The following is a 25,247-nucleotide window of genomic DNA, read 5'->3' on the forward strand; positions in this document are numbered from 1 at the left end:
GAATGGTGTACTCTAACCACTCCCTGTTTGGTGTTGCTGATTTGGTTTTTGCTCAAAACCTTAAAAATTTGAGATGCCTCATTTTATCTTTTAATATAAGGAACTCTAATAACTCAGGAATAAGAACACAACTTACTAAGAAAAATGGCCCAAAAAATCTGAACAAAGAAGATAGACAAGTTATAAATAAGAATATGAGAAGAGGGCCTCCCCGGTGGCGCAGCGGTTGAGCGCTGGGTTGCGAAGCTGCCCGCGGCCTCTGCAGCGCCGGTTCGATCCCCGGCTGCTCCCCGGCCACTGGACGAGGGTCCCGCATGGTGCGCAGACCTCTCCTGCCGCCCACTGCTCCCCTCGGCAGTGTGTTTCGTCAGTCTGCCTGTTCTGCTCCCTGCTCTGGCTCTGGTGGATTCTCTCACCCTCCCGCGCTTCTGACTGTACCCAGTGCTTGTATAAATAATAAATAAATCTTTAAAAAAAAAAAAAAAAAAAGAATATGAGAAGATGTTCAATATCATATGGGAAATGCAGAGTCAAATACTACTATACACTTGCTCAAATATCTAAAATTTAAAAGGTGTTCCACTCTCCAAATGGAAAACAGTTTGACAGCTCCTTAAAAAGTGAAACATACCTGCCGTTTGACCAGATATTCTACTCATTGCTTTTTACCCAAGAGAAACAAAGAAATATGTCCATAAAAAGACTTACACAAAATTGTTCATTGTAACTTTATATATTTCAAAAGTGGAGACAAACCAACAGTCCATTAACAGGTGAATGAATAAGCAAATTATGATATATCCATATAATGGACTACTACTCAGCAATGAAAAGGAATGATGCATGATCATTCATGCAAAATTATGGATAAATATCTAAATAATTATGCTAAGTTTTAAAAGATGGGGGAAAGAATACATGCTGCATGATTCCATTTATACAAATTTCTCAAAAATGCAAACTAATCTCCAGTGACAGAAATAGGTAAGTGGTTGTCAGGAGCACGAGAGGGGGCAGTTATGGATATGTCCAAGATCTTGATTATGATGATGGTTTCACAGATCTATTCATATGTCAACACTTATCAAACCGCACATTTTAATATGTGCCAATTGCCCTTCAATAAAACTGGAAAAAAGAAAACCAAAAAATAAAATAGTAATACGTTATGACCAAATTGCATTTATCTCAAGGATGCAAGGTTGATTTAAAATTTGAAAATCAATTCATGTGCTTCATCAGATTAACATAATAAAGGAGAAAACTATATAATCATCTCAGTAGAGGCAGAAAACAGAAATAATTAATCTTCAGAGAAAGCATACAAGAAAGCCTGCCATGATTTAAAGTCATGAGCTTCCAAGAACGGGTTGAAAGGACCTACTGAGCATAATGTATGAAGAAAAAACAAACCTCACTATAAATTAGTTCATTGCTGTAAAATTTCCAATGAGAAAGGAAAAAGAAAATATCTTCAAAGCTTCTTCTAGAGAGACCCAAAAGGGAGTCACATATGCAAAACAGAAAATCAGGATAGATTTGGGGCTTTCAGTGGAACTGAAAACTGGAAGACAAGAGAACAATGCCTTCAGAATTGAGTACAAATCTTTTGCAATCTAGAATATCTACCAATCAAGTCAAACTCTCAGTCACATACATTACAGACAAATAAAGACATTCTCATACAGTCTAAAAACATTTCTCTGTACCCATTCTCAAGGATATACTGGATTTTTTCCCTACCAAAAAAAGGGACTATACCCAGAAAGAAAAAACTTGACAGGCAGAGAACAGGAGAGAGAGACAAGAAGAGCCCCCAAGATCAGGATGAAGGAAGTTCCCAGGACAGGTTGTACACCAGCTCTGGAGTACGACCAACCTGGTTGATGGCAGAAAGATAGAGGGTAATAGTTTGAATCTTTTCAAGGAAAAACAACTGAATTGATAAAATATTTGATCTTTTAAACCATACTGTAAGATTTACAGTTCACCCACATTGAGGTTGAGCTACATACAGTAGGGCTCCCTTAGCTGTGGATTTGCCTTTATGATTTCAGTTACCCAAGATCAAGATCTGCAAATACAATGTATAATAAGATACCTTGCAAGAGAGAAACCACATTCACATAACTTTTTCTATAGTACCTATTATAATTGTTCTATCATTAATTAATGTTGTTAACCTCTTACTATACAATTTATTAATTGAACTTTATTAGAGGGGTGTGTGTATATATATATATACACATATGGTTTATATGGTTCAGTATTATCCAGTTCTCAGATCGTCACTGGGGGTCTTGGAACATATTACCTGAGGATAATGAGAGGTGACTATAACAATAGATATATAGGAAACTGAACAAATAGAAAGATAATTCTTCACTACACATTGCAAAGTTGTACAAGATAGGAAATATTCTGACAGAACAATACATGATTCAACAGAAATAGTATTTATACAGTTACAACAGTATATGTATTTTTTATTATTGATTTAATTATTAATTGGTGACCACGCTATATTAAAAAGAGGAAGGTTATGCATAAATATTTGACATGGGAAAAAGAATTAAATCTTCTTCCCATAATAAAATTAATAGCTAACAGTCAAAACTGTTCATTTTAAATAAAGAATAGCAAAATGTATTAGTTAGAAAAGTGGAGAAACAGCTAAAACAAATAAAAGTGGTTGTCTCTATGTGGTAGGGAAAAACAAGTCTTTTGGATTTTTAAGGTTTTTTTTTAAGATTTTTTTTTTAAGATTTTTTTATTTTCTACAAGAACCAGGGTACAGGCCAGATGTGCGGGAGGGTGAGAGGATTCATCAGACACAGAGGGGGGAAAGAACAAGCAGACTGACGAGATACACTGCCGAGGGGAGCAGAGGGCCAGACAGGAGGGGTCTGACGTGACATGTGGGACCCTCGCTGGTCGGCATTGAACCGGCGCTGCAGAGGCTGCAGACAGCTTCACAGCACGGCGCTTAACAGCTTGTGCCACCAGGGGAGGCCCCGTTTTTTAAGTCTTATTTTAAAAGTATTATTTGGCTTTTAAAACTAAGTGTGCACACAAGTTTGATCCCAGCCAGCCAGGGAGCAACCCACATGGTGTAGCAGACCTCTCCTGTCTCGCCTGCTGCTCCCCTCAGCAGTGTATTTCAGTCAGTCTGCCTGTTCTGTTCCCAACTCTGTCTCTGGTGAATCCTCTCACCACCCGCACCTCTGCCCTGTAACCCACCTCTTGTATGCATAAATAAATAAATCTAAAAAATAAAAAATAAAAAAAATAAAAGTAAGTGCATGTGTCAGTTTGACTTTAAAATAGCAAAAATGACTGCGGTCATAATTCAAGTTTCTATCACATTTAATTAAATGACTTAATTACAGTCACAAGGACAAGCATGAACAGGTTTGGGAACAAATACTACTGATTGTTGGCAATGAACTATTTAAGTATTTAGGAGAGAGAGGAGGCTTGTTGGAGAGTACCCTAGCGGCTGTGTGCACTCAGCATTCCAAGGGCATTCGGGCGGTGTGTTTTGCAAAAGGAATACAGCACACTGGCTAATCTAGCAAATCGTTTAAACTGGGGTCAGTTAAGAGAGCTTCCACTGCAATGAATCCAGATAATAAAGAAGGCTGAAATAAAACAGGCTTAATCCATCCACTTTTTCTACCCTGTCCTTCTCCCACGGGTTAGATAGAAGAAATTCTACAACAAAAGGAACCCAAGATCATCCTTCTCAGGGTCATTCAATTTACCCTGAAATATTAACCCTCTTGAGGGAAATCTGCAAACGAGGATAAATTAGAGTCCTTTTGAAGGGCAGGCTATTTTATATATCCTTTGTCTTAATCCGCAAAATGAGTTGGAAAGGCGGCAAAGGAGATAACAAAGCAAAATCTGCCTTTTGCACCATGATGGACCTGATTTAATTTCAGTAACTAGATTTAGTCCATTATTGCCTCCTTCTTTTTTGCCTTTTGGGTAAGTACTTAATGTTATGTGTGCAAGCACTTCAGGGGAAATGAGGAGTTGGGAGTTAAAACATGACCTGAAACACAGCCTCCTATATGCTGAGCAGGTTTGTAGCAAGTCTTGGTCTCACTCAAAGTCATCATCTTACCTGCCCCACTCAATGAAACTTTGAAATTTTGAGTATTCTGAATTACTAATATTAGAAGAGTTACGAAGGATACACCGCCACCTTCTCAACAGACCAGCTACTGATCTCTTTGCTTGGCTATTTTGGACAATGATCTATAGAAATATCACTCAGAGGCCTCCCTAGTGGCACAAGGGGTTAAATCTCAGCACCATGAAGCTATCCACAGACACTGTAGCACAAGTTCAATCCCCGGCCAGGGAGCTAACCCACATGGCGCAGCAAACCTCTCCTATCTTACTGACTCCTCCCCTCAGCAGTATTTCATCAGTCTGCCTGTTCTGTTCCCCACTCTGTCTCTGGTGAATCCTCTCACCCCCCCCCCACACCTCTGACCTGTGCCCCAGTTCTTGTATGCATAAATAAATAAATCTTTTGTAAAAAAAGAAATATCACCCTCCCTATAAGGGGAATCTGTTTTTTGCTCTTTCATGTGGACTCAATTCTGGAACACTGGGAAGATTAGAGCCATCCTTCTTCCTCATTTGCTGAGCTCACAGGACTGTGACAGCCCTTCCTGATAAGTAGTCAAATTTCCTTTACAGGCAGAAACTGGGTTTTTTTTGGCATGGACAGAGCCAGTAAATGATTTTACCTTTATGTAGGTTCAATGAGGAGGAACAACTGGGATCTTGAGAAAGGTCACTTCCTGTTGTCAGTGCAAATCAACTGGAAATAAGCATCCTTTCTTTTTCAGAAGCTCTTAGGCTACTTTCTTTGACTTCAGTAGCCATCAAATGTGACTCTGGCCCAGAATCATAAACATCTCCTTGGCTGAGTTTCACGAAGAATTCCTCCTCAATGAGTGGCCACCTCAACTAATATCAGGGCCCCAGTTCTACCCATGAGCCAGACCCTGAGCTTTCCCTAGATCTGGCTGCACCTGCTTTTCAGCCCTGCGTCTTGAACTGAGCTGTTCGTTTTATTTTTTTTTTTTTATTTTTTTTTTTTTTTTAGATTTTTTTTTTCCCTTAAAGATTTATTTATTTATTTATACAAGCACTGGTACAGTCAGAAGCGTGGGAGGGTGAGAGAATTCACCTGAGTCAGAGCGGGGAGCAGAGCAGGCAGACGGACAAAGTACACTGCTGAGGGGAGCAGTGGGCGGCAGGAGAGGTCTGCGCGCCATGTGGGACCCTCCTCCAGTGGCCGGGGAGCAACCGGGGTTCGAACCGGCGCCGCAGAAGCTGCAGCTTCGCAACCCAGCGCTCAACCTCTGCGCCACCAGGGAGGCCCGAGCTGTTCGTTTTAGATACATAAAAACTTGATTTTGTTGAACTATCATATTTGAGCTCAAAAGAAGTCTATGATACCTCCTCCTCTTACTTCAGATCCCCAACTTTTGAATGTTGTACACAAATCAGTCACAGAAGTTATCTGTTCACACCTTTTACAGATAATCATTCCAACCACCGGGTAGATACTGGATCCCCCCACCTCAGCTTACTCGCCACCCACCCCAGCGAAATTTTGAATTGCGCTTCATTACATCATGGAGGAAACTGTTGAGTGACTAAATGTTTTTCTAACTGGAATCCACATCTTCTCAAGCCCTCTTAAATAGGAGGGCCCCAGAAAGGTACCTCGGTATCAGAGCTGTTGCCATTCAGAGCCTCGATGTTTGGGTCCCTCCAGTCTTCTGAGAGTGAAGGGATGTAATTGTCTGTCAGAGCATCCCAAACCCTGTAAACAAAGAGAAGCTCTCATTAGCACACATCTGTGGCCTGGCCCTGCCTGGAGGAAGGAAGAGCTGGGCCAGGGAAGGAGAGAGGCCTCTGTGTGTGCCAGGCTGAGATCATCTGCCTTCCAGCATGCAGGAGAAAAGCAGCTTAGAAACTGAATTAGAGGCACTGCCAGGAGAGAATGGACCCTAGCCAGGGGTTTCGGTGCAAAAGGTGTTTGCAACAGAAGAGGAATTTCTCTCCATTGAGATAAAAGTGACAGTGCCTATAATCAAACCACTTTCAGTAATAAGTAAGTTGCCCCTGAAAATAAATCCATCCTTCATTAAATGAACTTAAGAAACGTCCATCTAAAGGACGAAAAATTAACTTCTGACATCTAATGTTGGTAAGCGGATAATGTCAATGTTGTTCACGTTTACCTATTACCCAGAATGTTCTAGTGAGCCTATGGGTGGATGGCACAAACTTACACCCTAGCAATGCAGATCCAGGGGCACCAAGTCTCCATCAAGGACACTCTAAGATAAATATATAAAAGGAACCAACACATGCACCTCTATCTACACAATTTATTTCTAGTGGGGAAAGATGGGTTCTTTTAAATATTCTGACATGAACATTATAAGAAAGGGTTTTCAATAATTCCTAATTATTTCAGAAAGATTTCTTTGTGGGGGGAAAGTACGGTAATGGTTGGAGGGAAATCCTAAAGTTACAGATTTTCATATATAGGAATGAATTATTAGTCAATACTAAGAAATTAAAGTAAATTAGTACTGGGCCTCCTGTACTGCAAGGGGTTAAGTCTCAGCACTGTTAAGTTATCTGTAGCCACTGCAGCTTGAGTTGGATCCCCAGTCAGGGAGCTGACCCACATGCCTCAGCAGACCTCTCCTGACTCGTCTGCTGCTCCCCGTAACAGTGTATTTCAGTAGATCCGCCTATTTTGTTCCCCACTTTCTCTCTGGTGAATCCTGTCATCCCCTGCACCTCTGGCCTACACTCTAGCTCTTGTATGCATAAATAAATAAATCTTTTTAAAAAAAAATAAAGTAAATCAGGGCCTCCCCTAGTGGCGCAGGCGGTTGAGCACCGCTCTGTGAAGGTGTCAACAGCCTCTTCAGCGCCGGTTCGATCCCGGCCAGCGAGGGTCCTACATGGAGCGGCAGACCTCTCCTGTTGCTCCCGCTGCTTCCTTCAGCAGTGTATTTCAGTCAGTCTACTTGTTTTGTTCCCCACTCTGTCTCTGGTGAATCCTCTCACCCTCCAGCGCTTCTGGCCTGTATCCCGGTTCTTGTATAAATAAATAAATAAATCTTAAAAAAAAATATAAAGTACATCAGTACAGCACACTCCATGCAATCTCCTTCTGGAGCCTGTGCAGGTGAAACAGTGATACTGGGGAAATCAAGATCGAAGAAGGTCCACTGTATTTAGACATAATAGGAAATAAAAAATTAAAAATTAAAGGAAGAAGCCTTTAAAAGGAGAATTTAATCCTTGAATACATATGGATTAAGTCCAAAACACAACAAAATAAGGGGTGAGATGCTGAAAAGACACATGTGTGTTTTCTACACAACAGAGCACAGACACTTGAATTGGATACATGCAATAGTGGGGGATCAGGGCTACTCACAGATACAAAACAGGACGGATACATGATGCCTTACTTTATAAACAAAGAGATTTCCCTGCTATATCATGCACTGAATCAGAGATGAAGCAAATAAAAGGAACTCAACAAAACACAAGTTAATGTCAATGTTGGGTTATCCACATATTCCTTTAAGAACTCAAGTGTAGGGCCTCCCCTGGTGGCACAGCGGTTGAGCGCTGGGCTTACAGCCCGCAGCCTCTGCAGCGCACGAGGGTCCCACAAAAAAAAAAAAAAAAGAACTCAAGAACTCAAGTGTACCCTAGACATCTATTCAGTAGGATTTCAGCCTACTTTTAAACCATGGGTGATAATCCAATCTGCATCAGGCACTTTCAGAGCTTCATTAATCCAGGCTAATGTTCAATCTAAATCTTATTAGCTTTCTAAAGCCAAGAGGTAAATATGATTTGCTATCTCCAAGATGAGAAACTCCACGCATGCACCACTAGGAAAATCAACCGGCAACTACTCCTTTTCTCGCTGCATTGCATCCTCTGCTGTGAGAGTGAATATGCATGCAGCCACTGACCTTCAGATTTGTCCCTGCACAAGGTGCCTGGAAAAGTGAAATTCAGCAAAAACCAAAACAAGCAGCATCCTTCTGTCCCTCTCGAAGGCAGGATGGAAGTTGGAAGCTTTCATGGACTGCACATTCTCCAGTGACCTTGAAACAGCTTCCACCCCGAAAAGGACACCCTGGGACTCTCTCAGATCATTGAGGGAGTGACTTCCTTTCTCATCCAAGCCTTCAAAGTCTAAATTTCATCTTCTCATTCTACATTTTTAGTGACAGTTCTCTAAACCTCTGTCCCCTGGGGATTTCAAGCCATCCTCATTCTCTTTCAAGTTTTGTCCAGATTTTCTTCTTCCTCTCTGATGTACTTTTTTATCCCTTAAGTTTCATAAATAACTTAAGATAGAGCAGCCGTCATCTCTTATAATCACTTGCATGGCCTTCTTGTACTTACTCAGTGCTTATTTAACAGTAATAACAGCAGCCATGACTTAATGAGCACTTACTATAAGCCAGGTACTATTCTAAACTCTTGTTATGGCTTAATTCATTCATTCCTCATGATACCTCTATAAGGCAAACAGTTGTGAGAAAAAGCTGATCATAAAGTTAATTAACCTGTCCAAGTCCACATAGTCAGTAATGACGGGGGCGGGGGGTGGGAGGGCTGCTGAATCCCAGCTGTACAGCTCCAGAGCTCACATTCTTTATCACTTTACTATTCCAATTCTGTCTGAATTTTACGACTGACTTTGGCATTGCCCAGACATAAGAATCACATACCATTCCAAATTACAACTTAGACCAGCAGTTCAGAAGCTTGCTCTGGGTAAAAAAATCTCTAACTACATTATTCTGGACATGGTGCTCCATCAATCTATAAAACCTGGGATGGCAGAGGCAGAAAGGATACACAACTGCTTTCTGTCAAGATCCCCAGCAGAACACTGGCAGACTGGCAGGCAGGCCGTCATAGGAAAAGGAGCCGGGGTGAGGGGAAAAACACAAAGCTTTCAGTAAGGGAGAGAATGGGAAGGGATTTTCTCCCCAGAGAGCCTATCCTGCCATAAGCAGCATCCTTGGGAATGAATATATTCATTTAATAGGTACCCTGAGGTGGACTGTAAAATTCCACTTCCCTGAGAAGCAGTCTGCTACTTAATCTTAGGGAAAGGCGACTTTGAAAGGTACCCACTCTATCTTTTATCAAAAACCAAGATTAAGCAGGTTGCTTCAATTCCCAGCATTATGCTGCCATGGCACCCAGATTCAATTTGCTCTTCAGTCCCTATAATAACAGAAAAGGTCTTTCTTTCATGTGCATATTTTACAGCTTGGGCTTAGATGCTGTTGAATTGACTAAACTATGTTTCGCCATAGAGGGCCAGGGATTTGGAAAAGGATGCCAGAGGAGCATGAGCAAACCCAATAAAATGGGTTGTAACAAGGCATGCATACAAAGACGTGGGCCTGGAACTGGCAATACAGCTATCAAAGCTAGATTAATCCTGCTACACATGTACATACACACACACACACACTCACACACAATTATTTCTGACAATATGGTAGACAGCTTAAAGGGCTTATTAGAATTCCATCTTGGTAACATGTCCCTTAATCCCCTCTAGGCTGGCTACTGCCCTTGTCCTGGACTTTATCTGTGACCAGTCATGCCCAAAGCCACATTTAGATGTGTGTTAACATGAGAACCCTTTTGCAATTAATATGCAGGAACTATGACCTATTAGCACAATAATGACTTTCAACTTTGTAGAGCCTTTCAAATGCTTAAAAGACAAACGCTTAAATAGAATCAATACTATCTCTGCCTTCTAGTAGGGAAACTGACTCCCTAAGAAAGAACTTTACTTTCCTTATTTCAGTTTTCTAAATTCCTGCTATGAGTGAGACCATCCAGTATTTTTATTTTTCTTTCTGGTTTATTTCACTGAGCATGATCTCTTCTAGCTCCACCCATGTTGCTGCAAATTGCATAAGTTTATCTTTTTTGATTGCTGAGTAATATTTCATTGTGTATATGTACCACATCTTTTTTTTTTTTAAATATTTATTTATTTATTTATTTATTTATTATTCATTTATTTATACAAGCACTGGGTACAGTCAGAAGCGCGGGAGGGTGAGAGAATTCACCAGAGCCAGAGGGGGAACAGAGCAGGCAGAAGGACCGAAGTACACTGCTGAGGGGAGCAGCGGTCGGCAGGAGAGGTCTGCGCGCCGCCATGTGGGACCCTCCTCCAGTGGCCGGGGAGCAGCTGGGGATTGAACCGGCGCTGCAGAGGCTGCGGGCAGCTTCGCAACCCAGCGCTCAACTGCTGAGCCACCGGGAGGCCCTGTACCACATCTTCTTGATCCAGTCATCTATTTTTGGCCATTTGGGTTGTTTCCATAGCTTAGCTATTGTAAATAGTGCTGCTATAAATCACATTATCTGCAGCTTTCTCTATCTGATGATTTGGTATTTACTTGTCTTCAACTTAAAGTATGGTTGAGAATTTATATATTGTGTGCCCTTTATTTTTAACTTTATCCCAAAACTGTGTCTTAAAAACAGGAAGCTATCATTGTTCGCACATGCTTTGCTCCCTATGTCTATGTCTCCAGGATACTTGTGAGAGAGACATTAATGAAGTAGGAGGTGAGCTGATGACTGTCCAATCCCATTAGGGGCCAATTGTAATGACCCCTGAAAGACTCTGACATCCAGGTCCAATTTTTTATGACTAAGGAAAGGGTGGTCACACATATATATGCACATACACATATACATATAAAATATTCCTGGAATATTTTCTAAACTTAAAAACAGAAAATAAAATAACAAAAATATTTTTTAAAAGAAAAAATATTGCTTAAATTAAAAAAAGTAAAAACAGGGAATATAAATTCAAATCTGACTCTCTTTTAGTACCTAGAACTTTCCATGCTCTGACAAATCAAGTTGTTTACTTCAGTAATAACAGCCAAAAAAAAAAAAAAAAAAAACTTCAAAAGAATCACTGCATTTGCACTATAATTTATGCCATCTTTAAAAAAACTTATTGACCAAGAATGTCTTTGCTTACATTTTAAACTTCTATTATTTAGTGCTAACCTACCCAATGAATTGTGGGTGAAATATCTCTCTAATTACTAAATCTAAGCAAGTTCATTACAACATGAGAGCTAAACACAGGAGAATCACCTCCAGGTGAGATATTAAATTATCTTTTTCCTTTACCTCACCATAATTTCACGGTTGAAATATGTGGACAGATATCCATAAAACAAAGGATTTTAATCAAAATTTAATTAAAATACATTAAAGCAAAGTGTTTAATCAAATTTAAATTTATTTTAAATTATGAAGCTTCAGGTACACTAAAAGCTTAGAAAATGTGTCCTCATGTCTCTCTTCCAGATTCCTCCCTCTACACTGCCCCCAAGTCATACTTTATCTCTAAGGAATTCTTCAACCTTTGGTCTTTTGGCTGAGACAGTCAATGAGGCAGGCAATTCAGAAAAATCAGATGAGGACCCATAATCCCATGTGATGATAATTAACATTGAGTGGCCTCTGCTAATGGTCTAAAAGAGAATAAAAACCTGTTCATTGGGCCTTCACCCTTAATGAGCCAAGATGGGGTAGATATGGGGAAAATGATTTGTTGGAAGCAAAAGGAATTGGATGCATCTTAAAATGCCATTTTCAGAGGGCTGTCTGGGTGAGGTAAGAAATTAGGTTCTTGCAAGTCCTTAGTCCCGCTTCATCAAGATTGAGCTCTGGAGGTTTCAAAGATGAAGACCCACGCAGTCAACTTGAGTTAAGTGACTAGCCCAAGGTCATACTAGCAAGTTAGTGAGAGTATGAAAATTAGAATTCATAGTCTTTGTATTTCTAGTTCATTGCCTGATGCAATGAACTAGAGTGAAAAATACTCTATAATAAAGCCCCAGAGCCATTCTTTTTTGACTTTAAGAGTTGGACAATTACTAACAGGCTCAGAATCTTAAAAAGAATTAGTATGAAACTTAAAAAGGAATTGAAACACATAACCCGCAGTTACAGGACTGTTTGTGTCAGATGATCTCCATGATCATGCCCTCAGGTTAGCATTAATTAAAAGGAAAAGAAGGAAATGGTGTGAGCCTAGAAATACATTATTTGCACCTACAAGGCTAGCTACTATTGCTCATCCAATCTTCAACATTTCATTCAAAAATATTATTTGATCATTTACTGCACACCGCACACTTATATGGGGAATAGAATAGACAGCTATTAGCCCCTCCATTCACAGAGATAGGCTCATTAGTCATCAAATAAGCAAATATCCCCAAAATACAGTCAGGTTCAATGCTCTAGGCCAGGCCTCTTACCCACTGATTTATGGGCAACTCCTCCCACTCAAGTTCCTAAAGAGAAACCAAAAGTGCAGTTGCTCCAAAATTCTATTGCTTGACATTTCTTGTGTGATTCCTAAAGAACAATCGATGCATATATTATCTCCACAGGGAATTCATTCTTATTTTTACTAAATTCCCCAAATACCCTTCATTAATTTACCCCCCTTTCTCTTTCCTCAAATAGCAATTTTCTCAAATCCCCTTTCTTAACTACTGTTAAAACCCTAGAAGGTGATTGTGAGTGACACAGGGAATCTGCATACCCAGAAGTCATTTCGCCTCATTATCTCTTTTGTTTCCTGGGCTCTCAGTTCAATTTGTATGCTTTCTCACATGGACAGATATTAACATTTGTATGTAAGGTTGGGGGGGGTTGTAAATTTAGAGATTTTTTCATAACCCTTGAAGCAAACTGTTCCAATGACATAATCACCCATCACAGATAATCTTTTCTTTTCCTGGTCCTTATTTCTAATACTTGGGTAGATTACCACTGATATAAAAACAAAAGGTTGAAGACAGAACCCCCAAATATTAAGACTTCTTACTCCTCATCCTGCAGAGTCTCTTCCTCCTCTTGGATCTGAAACTGGTTCTTCACTGGAGCCAGATTCTCGGTCTTGGCATTGTAGTTCCGAAAGCAGACATTGAGCTTCTCATCGAATTCATTCACCAGGTCCTCCATGGACTTGAAGCTGATTATTTCAGATGAAAAATTCTCAAGCTCAGACAGGGAGGGGTCCTCTAGATGGTGTGGAGATGAGCCATAGAAACACCGTGGCTTCTCCTCCAGCTCCTCTGAGCAGCAAGGCCGAAGGTCCTCAAACTCTTCGTCCAAACTCACCAGTGGCGCCTCCATTCTGGCACAGCAATAGAACAACAGCAACTTTCAGGAGTTGTTTATCTAGAAGGAATAAACAAGGTGCTATGAATTTGGACTGAGTTTTAGTGCCAGCTCTGCTGGGGAATCATGATCACATATTCCATCATTCTGTCTCCACTGAACAGATTCTACTCTGCTGACATCCATTGCTTCTGCATTTCCTCACTACCATGCACTTTGGGAGTTCAAATATCATGGTCACTGCAAATAACACTAATCCAAAACAAGTAAATTTTGGAGACACACCTGCATTCAATTTTCTGCTCCAAAAAACAAAGTGCAGTGGTTAAGTAGGTAGCCCCTGGAACAGACTGGTATTCATCCTGTTCAGTCCCTTACCAGCTGTGACTTCAGCAAGTACTAAATCTGTTTATTTTTATTCTTCTCAAGACAGAAATAACAGGACCCATCTCAAATTGTTGCCATAGAGTTAAAAGAGTTAGCACAGGCAAAGCGCTTAGAAAAGTGTCTGGCAATAGTAAATGTCAATATGGTTCAATATATAATTTCTGTTATTTTTATTATCATTATTATTATTATCATAGGTTCACATCATTAATCATGCATCCTGAAAATTGGAAATTTCTCGTAACTTATTTGGTGACAAAAAAAAAAACCTAACCTGAACTAAACCCATTTGGCAACTAAATCTGAGCTACATGAATATAAAGCTACTTATGTTTTAATGTATCCCATTTAGTGGGTTTTGCTACTGAAATATCTTTTTTTTTTTTAATTATAGAAATTGCTACCTCAGTCTCCAAAGGATCATATGCAGAATACCCACTCTATTACTGCCTTCCAAAATTTAAGATAATCTAAATTCCAAAACACGTCTGACCCCATGGGTTTTGGGTAGGGATTTCTAGACCTGGCAATTACTACTCTCATCAATAAATAATAGACTCAAAGGACACTGATAGAGACTTTCAAACAAGCACCTGAGATTTTCTCAGACACAGAGTTTATGCCAGAGGGATGGACCCAACAGTGGATTATCCCATAAGAGACAGACCCAGCTACCAGTGTGCCCCAAACTCAAACTCCATACCATCTTGGGCACCTCAACCTGGAATGCTGCATTCAGGCCAGTCTTCTTTCTCAAAAGCTCCAGGACTTCATCTTCTTACAGGACCCTCTTCCTGCACTGCCTTCAACTGTGATTTATCCATCTTTGTGTGCATCCACCCCTTCCCCAATTTACATTCCTCGAGGGCACAGACATCCTCTGCATAGCCTCCTCTGAGTACACATTGCCCTGGGGCTAGGCAATCAATCAATGATCCCTCATTGCAAAATGACCTTGGTCCCCCACTCACAGTTTCTCATTTTTTATTTCAGACAGCACAGCATTTTTGCCTATCTACCCTTCTCTACATATTCAGCTTCCTTCCCTATAATAGCAAGCATTTCTCTCCTGTCTGTGTAATGATTGGACTAGTTAGACCATTAAACTGGAGCCACAACCCAAGGAGAACCAGACAGCAAAAACCATGGATTCTGCCCTAGGAGTGCTATTCTCCATCTCCACCTACAAAACCCAAGCTCTAAATAAGTGAGGCAAATGGCATTGCAGGTGAGGATCCACTCAGATCCAACTGGGATTAAGTCAGCTATTATCTCATGAAAACATATTCTGATCATTTACAGTTCGCCAAGGTAACATGATAGGCCCTTGGAAAAATAATGAACAAAGTAAAAAGATATAAATGCAGCATATCTTGGAAAGAATACAGGCTCCAGAGTCAACAGACCTGCCAGTGGTTGGCTGAGTGACAAGCTTCATGGGTCCTGATTCCTGTTAAAATGAAGGTGTTGGTATTGATCTTTGAAAGTGAATTTTAATAAACTACTAACTTAATAATTATAATGTTTTAATAATGTTTAATAATAATGTTTGGTTATATCCACTATATCCAAAATATTTCTAATTTAATCCTTATTTTAAAATATTAACAACACATTACATTCCCTTTCCATGTTAAGTCTTCAAAATCCAGTGTGTATTTCGCATTCCTGCTATATCTCTAGTTGGACTAGCCACATTTCAAGTGCCCAGTAGTCACATGTGGCTAATGGCTACCATATTGGACAACTAAACAGCACTACACAACTAATTCCAAGTCAGGGGTTCTTTCCCTGGGCCCATAGACTGCCAAAAGTTCTTTGAATATAACTATATTTTAGCATATGCATTTAAGACATTTGGGGAAAGATCCCTTTTCTTCACATTGCCAAGAGGGCCCCTAGTACAAAAAAAAAAAAAAAAAAAAAAAGGTTAGGAATCACTAAGCACCAAAAATGTTATTTTAGAAAAGACTGCAGCATGCAATAGAGAATGGGAGATTTTATAGATGAAGGATTCATATCTACTCCAGGTTCTCTGGCTGGTCCTAGCACTTCTTAGCTATGAGACTTTGGGCAAATTATCAGTCTCTTTGTGCCTGCTTTCATCCATTAAATGGAGTTTAAAATAGGATTTACATTGATAGTTATTTTATAGAGTAAATGAGATAGCCTTTGAAGGACTAAGCACAATGCGGAATACACAAAGTGTCTAATAAATGCCAGTGATTTTAGGAAAATGAGGATGTTGGTTACATGAAAATGTGGGGTGAGAGTGCTTCAGGTAAAAGAAAAACTGTCAACCGTGACATTCTATGTGAGATGTTTCAAATGTTTATCAAATAAGAGAACTATTGCTGAATGAATTTTGTCATCTTTTTTACTGAGGTGCCTCTGCTATTTTCTGTTTACCTGGCCAAAGCCTATTGGATCTTTGGTTCCATTTTGGCCAGACACAAAAGATAACCAGCTGGTGTTCCAGATTTTCAAACTTCCTTTAAATTCGTATTCTTCTCTAGGGGAGATAGGAAGGACCCCAATTGGGGGTGTTGATTTGAAATAGCATAATCTACACTATTATCCAACAAGAGAACAATCCTCCAAAAGCTAGGACTGGGACTGAATGTTGACAAGAAGATTAGTAAGCACCTAGCCTCGGCTGTGCTAGAGAAAAATGGATTCATCTAGAAGATTTCAAAAGAAGAAATAGATATCACAGTTCTAGAGTTCAAAAACATGATCATTTGAAACAATCCACAATACAGCCTGATTTCTTTTCATCAACTCACTACCCAGGGGTGGAGAAGCGCCGCATGAATGACCAGCTGGAGATGAAGTTACACCTAAAAACCTGCACTGGGAATCAGAAGTCATTCAACAATCAGAGTCCAGCACTTACAGAAAGATCTCTGACTGTGTAGAGGAGATGAGAGCCAGGTGTTCTGACTGGCTCCACCATGGCTTCAAAGATAGATGTCTGGGTTGTGACTGGTGTTCCCTACACTGCTTCCTTCAGCCCAATTTCTTTCTCTCTGCTCTATTGGTGGGTAGGCTTTGCCCACCAACCAAAATGTCCAACTCTTAACAGCTAGGGTTAATATAAGCAATAGCTTGCCCTCTTTAGCTATATTTCCAAAATCAATTTTTTTAAAAAATAATACATGAAGAATGGCTGAAAGAAGGAACCACAGGAGAAGTGTCTAATTTTTCCCCTTTGTCACTGAACAGAGCACAGGACTGCAGTTTTACAATGTTGTATAACCCATTCCATTTATTTAGGCTCCCAATAGATGATATAATTTGGAAGAGAAAAGAGGAGCTTAACAGAGACCCAGTAGGAAACACACCAGCCTCTCTCAGAGCATAATGATGCATTAGCTGCAGCTTGGGGCTGCAGTACAAATTACCCATCCCTGCCTGCCAGAGCTGAGTGAGTGGAGTAGAGCAGAGATTTCACCATGCCTCCCCCTGCTGGGCTGGACGTCCGCACCTCCAGGGGCCACATTCCTTCTCCTCCTTATTCCCATTGCCAGCCCCATAGATCAATAGATTCTATGCTGCCCCCTCCCATCCCCAAACCCTGTCCTCCACTGATCCACCTTCAGTTTTCCCTCTGCTCGTCAGCAACACCCAGTACGCTAGATGATTGCCAGCTTCCCATTCTGACAGTATTTCTTGCACAGAAGTGAGCAGCCCGTGGTTCTGCTTCTCCCTCGCCCCCCTCCTCCTGCAGCTCCATTCACCCTCATCTCACATCCCCCTCTACTCTCCTCTCCCCACCCCCAAGCTGGGGTAAAGAAAGCTCCTCCAAGCAGCACAATGGCTGGCTCCAAGAAAGCTGGGCTCAGCCCGCGCAGGCCTCACACACACTCCATGGCTCTTTGGCCAAACAACACCGGGACCCGGAGTGGGATGGGGTGGAAGGGGTTGCCCAGCGTCAGAAGAAAAGAAGAGAGGATAGTGATCAAGCCTCCCTCTCGGGCTCCATCAAGCGTTGTGCATCCGAGCTCCAGAGGCCCTGGGCCCACAAGAGGGCAGCGCGCCCCCCACCACCACACACGTCCTTTCTCCGACCTCTCCCGTGGTGAAACAATCGTTGCCCCCAGCGGCTGCAGCAGCTGCCAGCGGTTCTGACACTGCAGGAATGCCCGGTGCTGGGGGAAGGCTCGGCACCCCCACCCCAGAGTGGCACCGGCAGAGTGCGGGGGTAAGGTTCTTTGGGGTATAGATGATTCCAGGGTGTGTAAGAGTGATTGGACCAGATAACGGTCCTGAGAGGTGATACCCAGCCAGCGGCTGCTCCAGCACCTTGGGGCAGCCTTCCCTGGCCCCACAGCCCCCAGCGCTCGCGCGCGCGCACACACACACACACACACACACACACACACACACACACACGCCAGCTCGGCTGGGGGCACCGAGCCTCCGAGGATGCTTGAAGTCCTCATCATCCCAGATCTCCCAGCCCCGGCACGGCGTCCCTTGCACTCCGGGCTGTGCCGGAGGGCGCCCGCCTCTGGGTTCTTCCATCCGAATTTCGGGACAGGACGGGTTGGGCGGATGCGGGGCTGCGGCGCCCACCGACCTGCGGGCCGGAGAATCCCGGGACGCGGGGCCTCCTTCACCACCCATGTCCAACCCCCACCCACGGCAGTGGGTCGGTCCGGACTAAGGTCGCCCCCCGCGACGGCACCTGTGCGGGTCCTGATGGAGGGAGGCGTCTCGCGGGGCTCAGCTGGACACCCCCATCCACCGGCCACGGCGAGCGGCCGGAGCGCAGCGCAGCGGCGATGGCAGCGGCAGCAGCCAGCGAGGAGCGCTCCCCCCGCAGCTCCGCGGGCGCCCGGCTCCGCTCCCCTCCTCCACCCGGTCCCCTCCGCCCCCTCTGCGCGCTCCAGCCTGGGCTCCCGGGGGCGCGCTGCGCTCGGGCACCCGCACAACTGGCACGCGCAGAAACCAGACGTCATCTCTTCGCATTCATAGCCTTGCACGGAACATGTGGCCTGACTTTATTAATATTTATGGATTACTATTTCTCTCCCCTTTAACATTGGCCTTTCTGCTTCCCTCATGAATATTCAGGAGCTTCAAGATGTGTGCAGGCTGTAGCTGCCAAGATGGAGGCCTCACAGAGCCTGCCCCTGGGTTCTCCATAAAAATGTAGGGGGTGGGTAACTGACTAGGTAGGTGGACAGACGGATCCCCACGGACACACTCAAAGACCCCTGGGACTTTCTGGACTGCCCACTCTACTCTATGGGGGCTGAGGCCGGCAAGCTAGGGATGCCTGCCACCCCAACTGGACCTCAAGCCAAAAGCTATCGATGAAGACTTTTATCAACCACAGATGTAGGATGCAAGCTGGATCCTGTCTGATAAAGCTGAACAAGAAGGTTTGGGCCCAGGGGGCTTGAGACAATAGAGGCTAATTGGGAAGCCAGAATAAGGGAGAAACCCAGGGCCTTATAAAAACTAACTCCTCTTTCAAGATAAATATCTTGTTTACTATGCATAAGGCTGAACTTAGATGTTGTTAATGCAAAGTTTTGAAATTCATGAATGTTGACTACTAAAAGTGCAAAAACTACAAATATCAATAGAAGCACTGGAAGAGTACTTTTAGAGATGAAGTCAGAGGAACCTGTGGGCGTCAGATGTGAAGTACCTCTGGGCTAAGCTCTGAACTTCAGCTGAAAGCAGCAGGGATCTTTCATTTGCTCATGTATGCTTCATTCCACAAACATTTCAATCATGAGAAGAAAGTGAAGCAAGGGAATAAGGTGCTCATGAGTGAGGAAGATGAAGAGTTGGTCACTTTATCCTTCTGCTAGCATTGGAGGATTCTTCCCTGTTGAGTGGAAGAAAGGTAGGTGGTTAAGAGATCACTGAATTTACTTTATATCCAATTCTGTGACCTGGGGGACTTCATGTCCACATATCTCTCTCCTCTTCTGTAAAATGAGAGTAATATAGCACCCACTCCTAAGGCGTGTTGTAGCATTAAAGGAGCTAATATGTGTAAAGTACATCCAGACACATAAGAGGCACTTATAAGTCTTGGCTGTTACCCACTATAGGAAAAGTTTGGAGACATGATACTAGCTGGAAGCCATCTCCTGTCCCTCATGTCAAAGCATGTGACTCACAGACTTGAGAGAGGTTTTTAAGGAAATAGCAAAGTGATAAAAAAAAAAAAAACTTCCATAGAATATCTGAGTTTAAACCATATTGTTCCACTTTTTAGCTGGTGACTTGTGCAAATTACCTTTCTGAGCCCCAATTTCCTCATCTTTAAAATGGGAGTTCTAATATCTACGGTAAGGATGTAATCGTTATGCAGATTAAATAATATAAAACATCCAAAAATTCCTACCATAGTGACTGACATATAATAAGCATTTAATAAATGAATTCTGTTGTTTTTAATATTTTTGTGAGGATTTGAAGGAACTAGAATCTAAGAACTGATGTTCTAAGCACCTGGAATGAGAATGTCCTGAACATGAGCAAAGTTATTCTTCCATCATTGCTTTTTTTTTTTTTTTTTTTATAGAGGCATGTTTTATTTATTTATTTATTTGTTTGTTTGTTTTGTTTATACATGCACTGGGTACAGTCAGAAGCGCGGGAGGGTGAGAGAATTCACCAGAGCCAGAGCGGGGAGCAGAGCAGGCAGAAGGACGAAGTACACTGCTGAGGGGAGCAGCGGGCGGCAGGAGAGGTCTGCGCGCCATGTGGGACCCTCCTCCGGTGGCAGGGGAGCAGCCGGGGATCGAACTGGCGCTGCAGAGGCTGCGGGCAGCTTCGCAACCCAGCGCTCAACCGCTGCGCCACCGGGGAGGCCCTCCATCATTGCTTTTTTTTAAAAAGATTTATTTATGCATACAAGAGCTGGGGTACAGGCCAGAAGTGTGGGGGGTGAGAGGATTCACCAGAGACAGAGTGGGGAACAGAACAGGCAGATCCACCAAAGTACACTGCTGAGGGGAACAGCAGGCAAGTCAGGAGAGGCCTGCTGTGCCATGTGGGTTGCTCCCTGGCCTGGCGGGTGGGGGGGGGTTGTGGGGGGGGAGCCTGCTTCTCAGCGCTGCTCTCAACCTGCTGCGCCCCCCAGGGGAGGCCCCCCCATCATTGCTTTTTTAAAGCAAGCATTTCCTTGGGCCTCCCTGCGCTAATCTTTTCTTATGTAAATCATTCTCATAGGTGAGATGATATCTCATTGTGGTTTTAAGTTGCATTTCCCTAATAAAAAGTGATAATGAATATTTTTTTCACATGGTTATTGGTCATCTGTATATCCTCTTCAGAGAACTCAATTCAGATACTCTTATCATTTTTTCATTGTTAGTTTGTTGTTGCTGTTGAATTGCATGCCTTCTTTATAGACCTTGGATATTAACTCATCAGGTTACCTGCAAAACATACACTTGTTGATGTACAATTTCTCCCATTTAGTGGGCTGTCTTTTCATTCTATTGATATTTTCTTTCTTTGTACATTTGATTTAGTTCCATTTGTTTATTTTTGCTTTCATTTCCCTTGCTGTTGGGGTTGAATCACAAAAGACAACTCTTACACTGATACCTGGAACGTATCACCTGTTTTTTTTCTATATGTTTTATGGTTTGGGGTCTCACCTCCAAATTTTTAGTCCAGTTCATGTGAATTGGACTTAGGAAGTGATAGAATTTCGTTCTTTCATATGTGGCTGTCCAGTTTTCTGAACATCATTTTTTAAAGAGATTTTCCTTTCTTCACTGTATGGTCATGGCCCCTTTGTCATAGAATAAGTACAGAGAGATGTATGGATTATTTCTGGGCTCTCAGTTCTGTTTCATTGATCCATGTGTCAATTTTTAGTCCAGTGTCATACTATTTTGATTCCTGTCACTTTGAAATATAGTTTGAGTCTGTTAGCATGATGCCCCCATTGTTTCTTCTTCCTCAGGATTGCTTTGCCTCTCCAGAGTCTTTCATAGTTCCATATAAATTTAAGTGGGTTTGTCCTATTTCCTTGAAAAATATGATTGGACTTTTTATAGGGATTGAAATGGGATGAAATGAAGGAGGACTGTTAAACTTCTGAAATTCCACAGGCAGGAAACAGGCTGATAGAGTTATTCCCTGTAAGCACAGTTCATCCTTCCAGAAAAAGGAAGCATGGAAAAAAAAGTGTAGAACAACTTTCTGGGCCCAGAAGATGGAGCTTTGAGCCAGAGGATTATTTTCGGGTCTGGAAACTTCATGGAACTTGCTCTGCTGGCTTTTTTTTTTTTTTTTTTTTTTTTTTTTTTTTTTTTTAAGATTTATTTATTTATTTATACAAGCACTGGGTACAGTCAGAAGCGCGGGAGGGTGAGAGAATTCACCAGAGCCAGAGCGGGGAGCAGAGCAGGCAGAAGGACCGAAGTACACTGCTGAGGGGAGCAGCGGGCGGCAGGAGAGGTCTGCGCGCCATGTGGGACCCCCCTCCGGTGGCCGGGGAGCAGCCGGGGATCGAACCGGCGCTGCAGAGGCTGCGGGCAGCTTCGCAACCCAGCGCTCAACCACTGCGCCACCGGGGAGGCCCGCTCTGCTGGCTTTTGAGCTTGCTTTAAACCAGTGATTCCATTTTACCCTTCTATTTTCTCCCTTTGTAAATGGGAATGTCTACCATACCTCTGCCCTACCATTTTGGACCAGCTGTACTGTAGATCAGTGTTATGCATTCACGATGGAGAATTTTGCCCTAGGATATATCACAATTTTGCCCCAGGATATATCACACTTACTCAGAAGCTCACCCATACCTGATTTACATGGTGAGATTTGGGTTAAGAGTTAATGTTGGAATGGGTTAGACCTGGAGATATTAGAATGGAATAAATGTATTTTGCACAAGGAATGGACACAAATGGGGTGGGGGCAGACTATAGGGAGTTGGATAGTGTATCCCCAAAATTCATGCCCACCCACGTCTCAGTCTATTTCAGCTGCTATAAGAGAGTTCCTCAGACTGGGTGGCTTATAAGCAATAGAAATGTATTTCAGTTTTTTTAAAAGATTTATTTATGTATTCAAGAACCAGGGTACAAGCCAGAGGTGTAGGGGGTAAGAGGAATCACCAGAGACAGAGTGGGGAGCAGAGGGCAGACTGACTGAAATACATTGCTGAGGGGAGCAGTGGGTGAGACAGAAGATGTCTGCTGCGCCATGTGGGTAGCTCCCTGGCCAGGAATCCAACTTGTGCTGCAGTGGCTGCAGATAGCTTCATAGGTTGCGTCTTAACCCTTTGCGCCACCAGAGAGGCCCAGAAATGTATTTCTTACAGTTATGGAGGCTGGAAGTCTCAGATCACATGCCAGCATGTAGGGTGCTGGTGAATATGCTCCTCCAGGTTGCAGATTGCCCACTTCTCACCATGTCCTCATATAGTGTAATGGGCTAGAAATGACTGTTGGGTCACTTTTATAAAGGCATTAATCCTATTCGTGAGGTCTCCCAAAGACCCCACCTCCTAACACCACCATATTGGGCATTAGGTTTGCAACATACAGAATTTGGGAGGACACAAATATTCAAAACATAGCAGCTCCAAACTTCAGAATGTCACCTAATTTGGAAAGAGGGACTTTGCAGATGTAACCAGTTAAGATGAGATCAGGCTGGATTAGTCTGGTCCCCAAATCCAATGACTTGGTGCCATTTTTAAGGCATCCTTAAGAAGCTAACACAAATACTAAAGAATAAATTAATTAAGATCATTTAACATTCAACTTATATTAATTCCTCCTATGTGTAAATCTTTGGCACAAGACCCAGCATGTGGTGGGTGCACAACTGTGCTGTTTGTGTGTTGCTATTAGGAGTTTCAGGAATTCTCTTTAGTAAGTTTTTTTTTCAATTTTATTTTTATGCATAATTAAAAGAGTTTTTAGGGCTTAAAAAAGTTCCCAAGCAATTGTTAGAGGCAATGGATGTCCTGAGCAAACTCCATACAGGTTTTTGTGGACTCCACCCCCACTCTGGACCAAAGCCATCAAAACACTGGGAATGACAAATCCCAACATCACCAAAGAGAGGGTTGCTGGGACCTGAGGGTGGAGTTAAGCAGCCAGGTTTGCTATAAAACCAGACATGTGAGCCTTGGATCTCTCTCTTGGCCTCACAGCTCTTGGCTTTTCACCAGCTCTCAGTGTGCCGTTGGGATTCCAGGTCAGCGAAACTGGTAGGATGCATTCATGAATTTATCTCCCTCTTTTTCTCCCTGAGATATTCATTTCCCTTTCTTTTGTAAATAAACCCTTTATCATTAGTGTGTACCTGCAGTTGAGTATTAATAAGTCCCTTTTAAGCGCATGGGTGAGGACCCACAGTCAGGCAAACCATTTCATATTGGGGTTGCCCTGTAACACGACACTCCCGGTGGACAGAGTGATGAGTGCGTTCAAGGTGTAGTATTTTATTTTATTTTTATTTTATTTTTATATTCCCCATAAAATTGCAACCCCCTTATTTTGACCCCAATCCCTCCTTTCTCCGCCCCCCCCCATAGTGTGTCTCTGGTTCATAGTTGTTTGTTGATTTTGATTTTTTCTTTCTTATAGTTATTCTTTTTCCTGGTCCCTTATTTAGGTTTTCTAGATTCCTGCTATGAGTGAGACCATCTGGTATTTTTCTTTTTCTTTCTGGCATATTTCGCTGAGCACAATCCCTTCCAGCTCCATACATGTTGCTGCAAATTGCATGTGTTTATCTTTTTTGAATGCTGAGTAATATTCCATTGTGTATATGTACCAAGATATAGTATTTTAAACAAAGCTCCATGGTTACTATATGACAGTGGAGAAGACAGCCAGGATTTTGCCCCAGGAGGCCTGAGAACAGGGTTTCTCAAGTTTGACATTATTGAGATTTGGGACTGGGTCATTCTTTGTTATGGGGGGCTGTCCTATGTGTTTTAGGATATTTGGCAGCATCCCTGACCACTAGATGCTAGTAGCATCCCCCCAGTTATAACAAACAAAAAAAAAAATCTCTAGATTTCATCAAATGACCGCTGGTGTGAGATCATAAAGTTATCCGAGTTGAGAACCACTGTCTTAGACATTGATCTTTAAGTGAGGGGTGAACACGGCGCTGTGATAGGGCTGTATTTCCAACAGAGGAAACTAGCAGTGTCAAAGCTTGGGTGGGTGAAAACGTACACATGTACCTTTTATGTGAAAAAAACAAAAAACAAAAAACAAAAAACAACTGAAGTGGGTCAACCAGACGTCTGGTTGTTGGGGGGAGTAGCGGGTAAATGGTGAAAGACCCTCCTGGAATCACACCCATTCCTTGCTAGGGGCTTATTTTAGTTACTGAACCAGAATTTATTTTAGTCCCTAATTTAGTTGATAGAATGTAGGACGTTTAAAGGTCATGAGTCTAACTGTTACAGGGCAGGGTTGCTCCATAACATAACCACCCACCTAATTTAGAAACCAAAATGCCTCCCAGGTATTGTTATACAATTTCTACTTAGACATTTGTGGTGATAAGAAAGTTGACCTCACAGGGCTGCCCATTTCTTTCTTTTCTTTTTCTAAATGACTTTTATG

The 25,247-nt window shown here is 42.3% G+C and overlaps 1 protein-coding gene across 2 annotated transcripts in view; it reads right to left on the bottom strand.

Moving 5' to 3' along the window:
• The window catches only part of FEZ1 (fasciculation and elongation protein zeta 1), a 39,213-nt gene extending 20,738 nt beyond the window's left edge, over positions 1-18,475 (bottom strand). The window contains exons 1-3 of one of the 2 annotated variants that reach the window (XM_037505548.2): positions 18,359-18,475; positions 12,986-13,341; positions 5,752-5,851 (exon numbers count right to left, since the gene is read on the bottom strand). In XM_037505548.2, coding sequence (XP_037361445.1) covers positions 5,752-5,851; positions 12,986-13,296 — 411 coding nt within the window. In that variant the 5' untranslated portion in view covers positions 13,297-13,341; positions 18,359-18,475. Of the gene's footprint in view, positions 1-5,751; positions 5,852-12,981; positions 13,342-18,358 lie in introns of those variants that run through there. The other variant, XM_054693184.1, reaches the window with a different exon arrangement.
• Positions 18,476-25,247: the final 6,772 nt, after the last annotated feature.

The sequence above is a fragment of the Talpa occidentalis genome, unplaced genomic scaffold (assembly GCF_014898055.3).
Source record: "Talpa occidentalis isolate TD23 unplaced genomic scaffold, MPIMG_talOcc4v2.1 talOcc4.12, whole genome shotgun sequence".
NCBI classification, from domain to species: domain Eukaryota; kingdom Metazoa; phylum Chordata; class Mammalia; order Eulipotyphla; family Talpidae; genus Talpa; species Talpa occidentalis.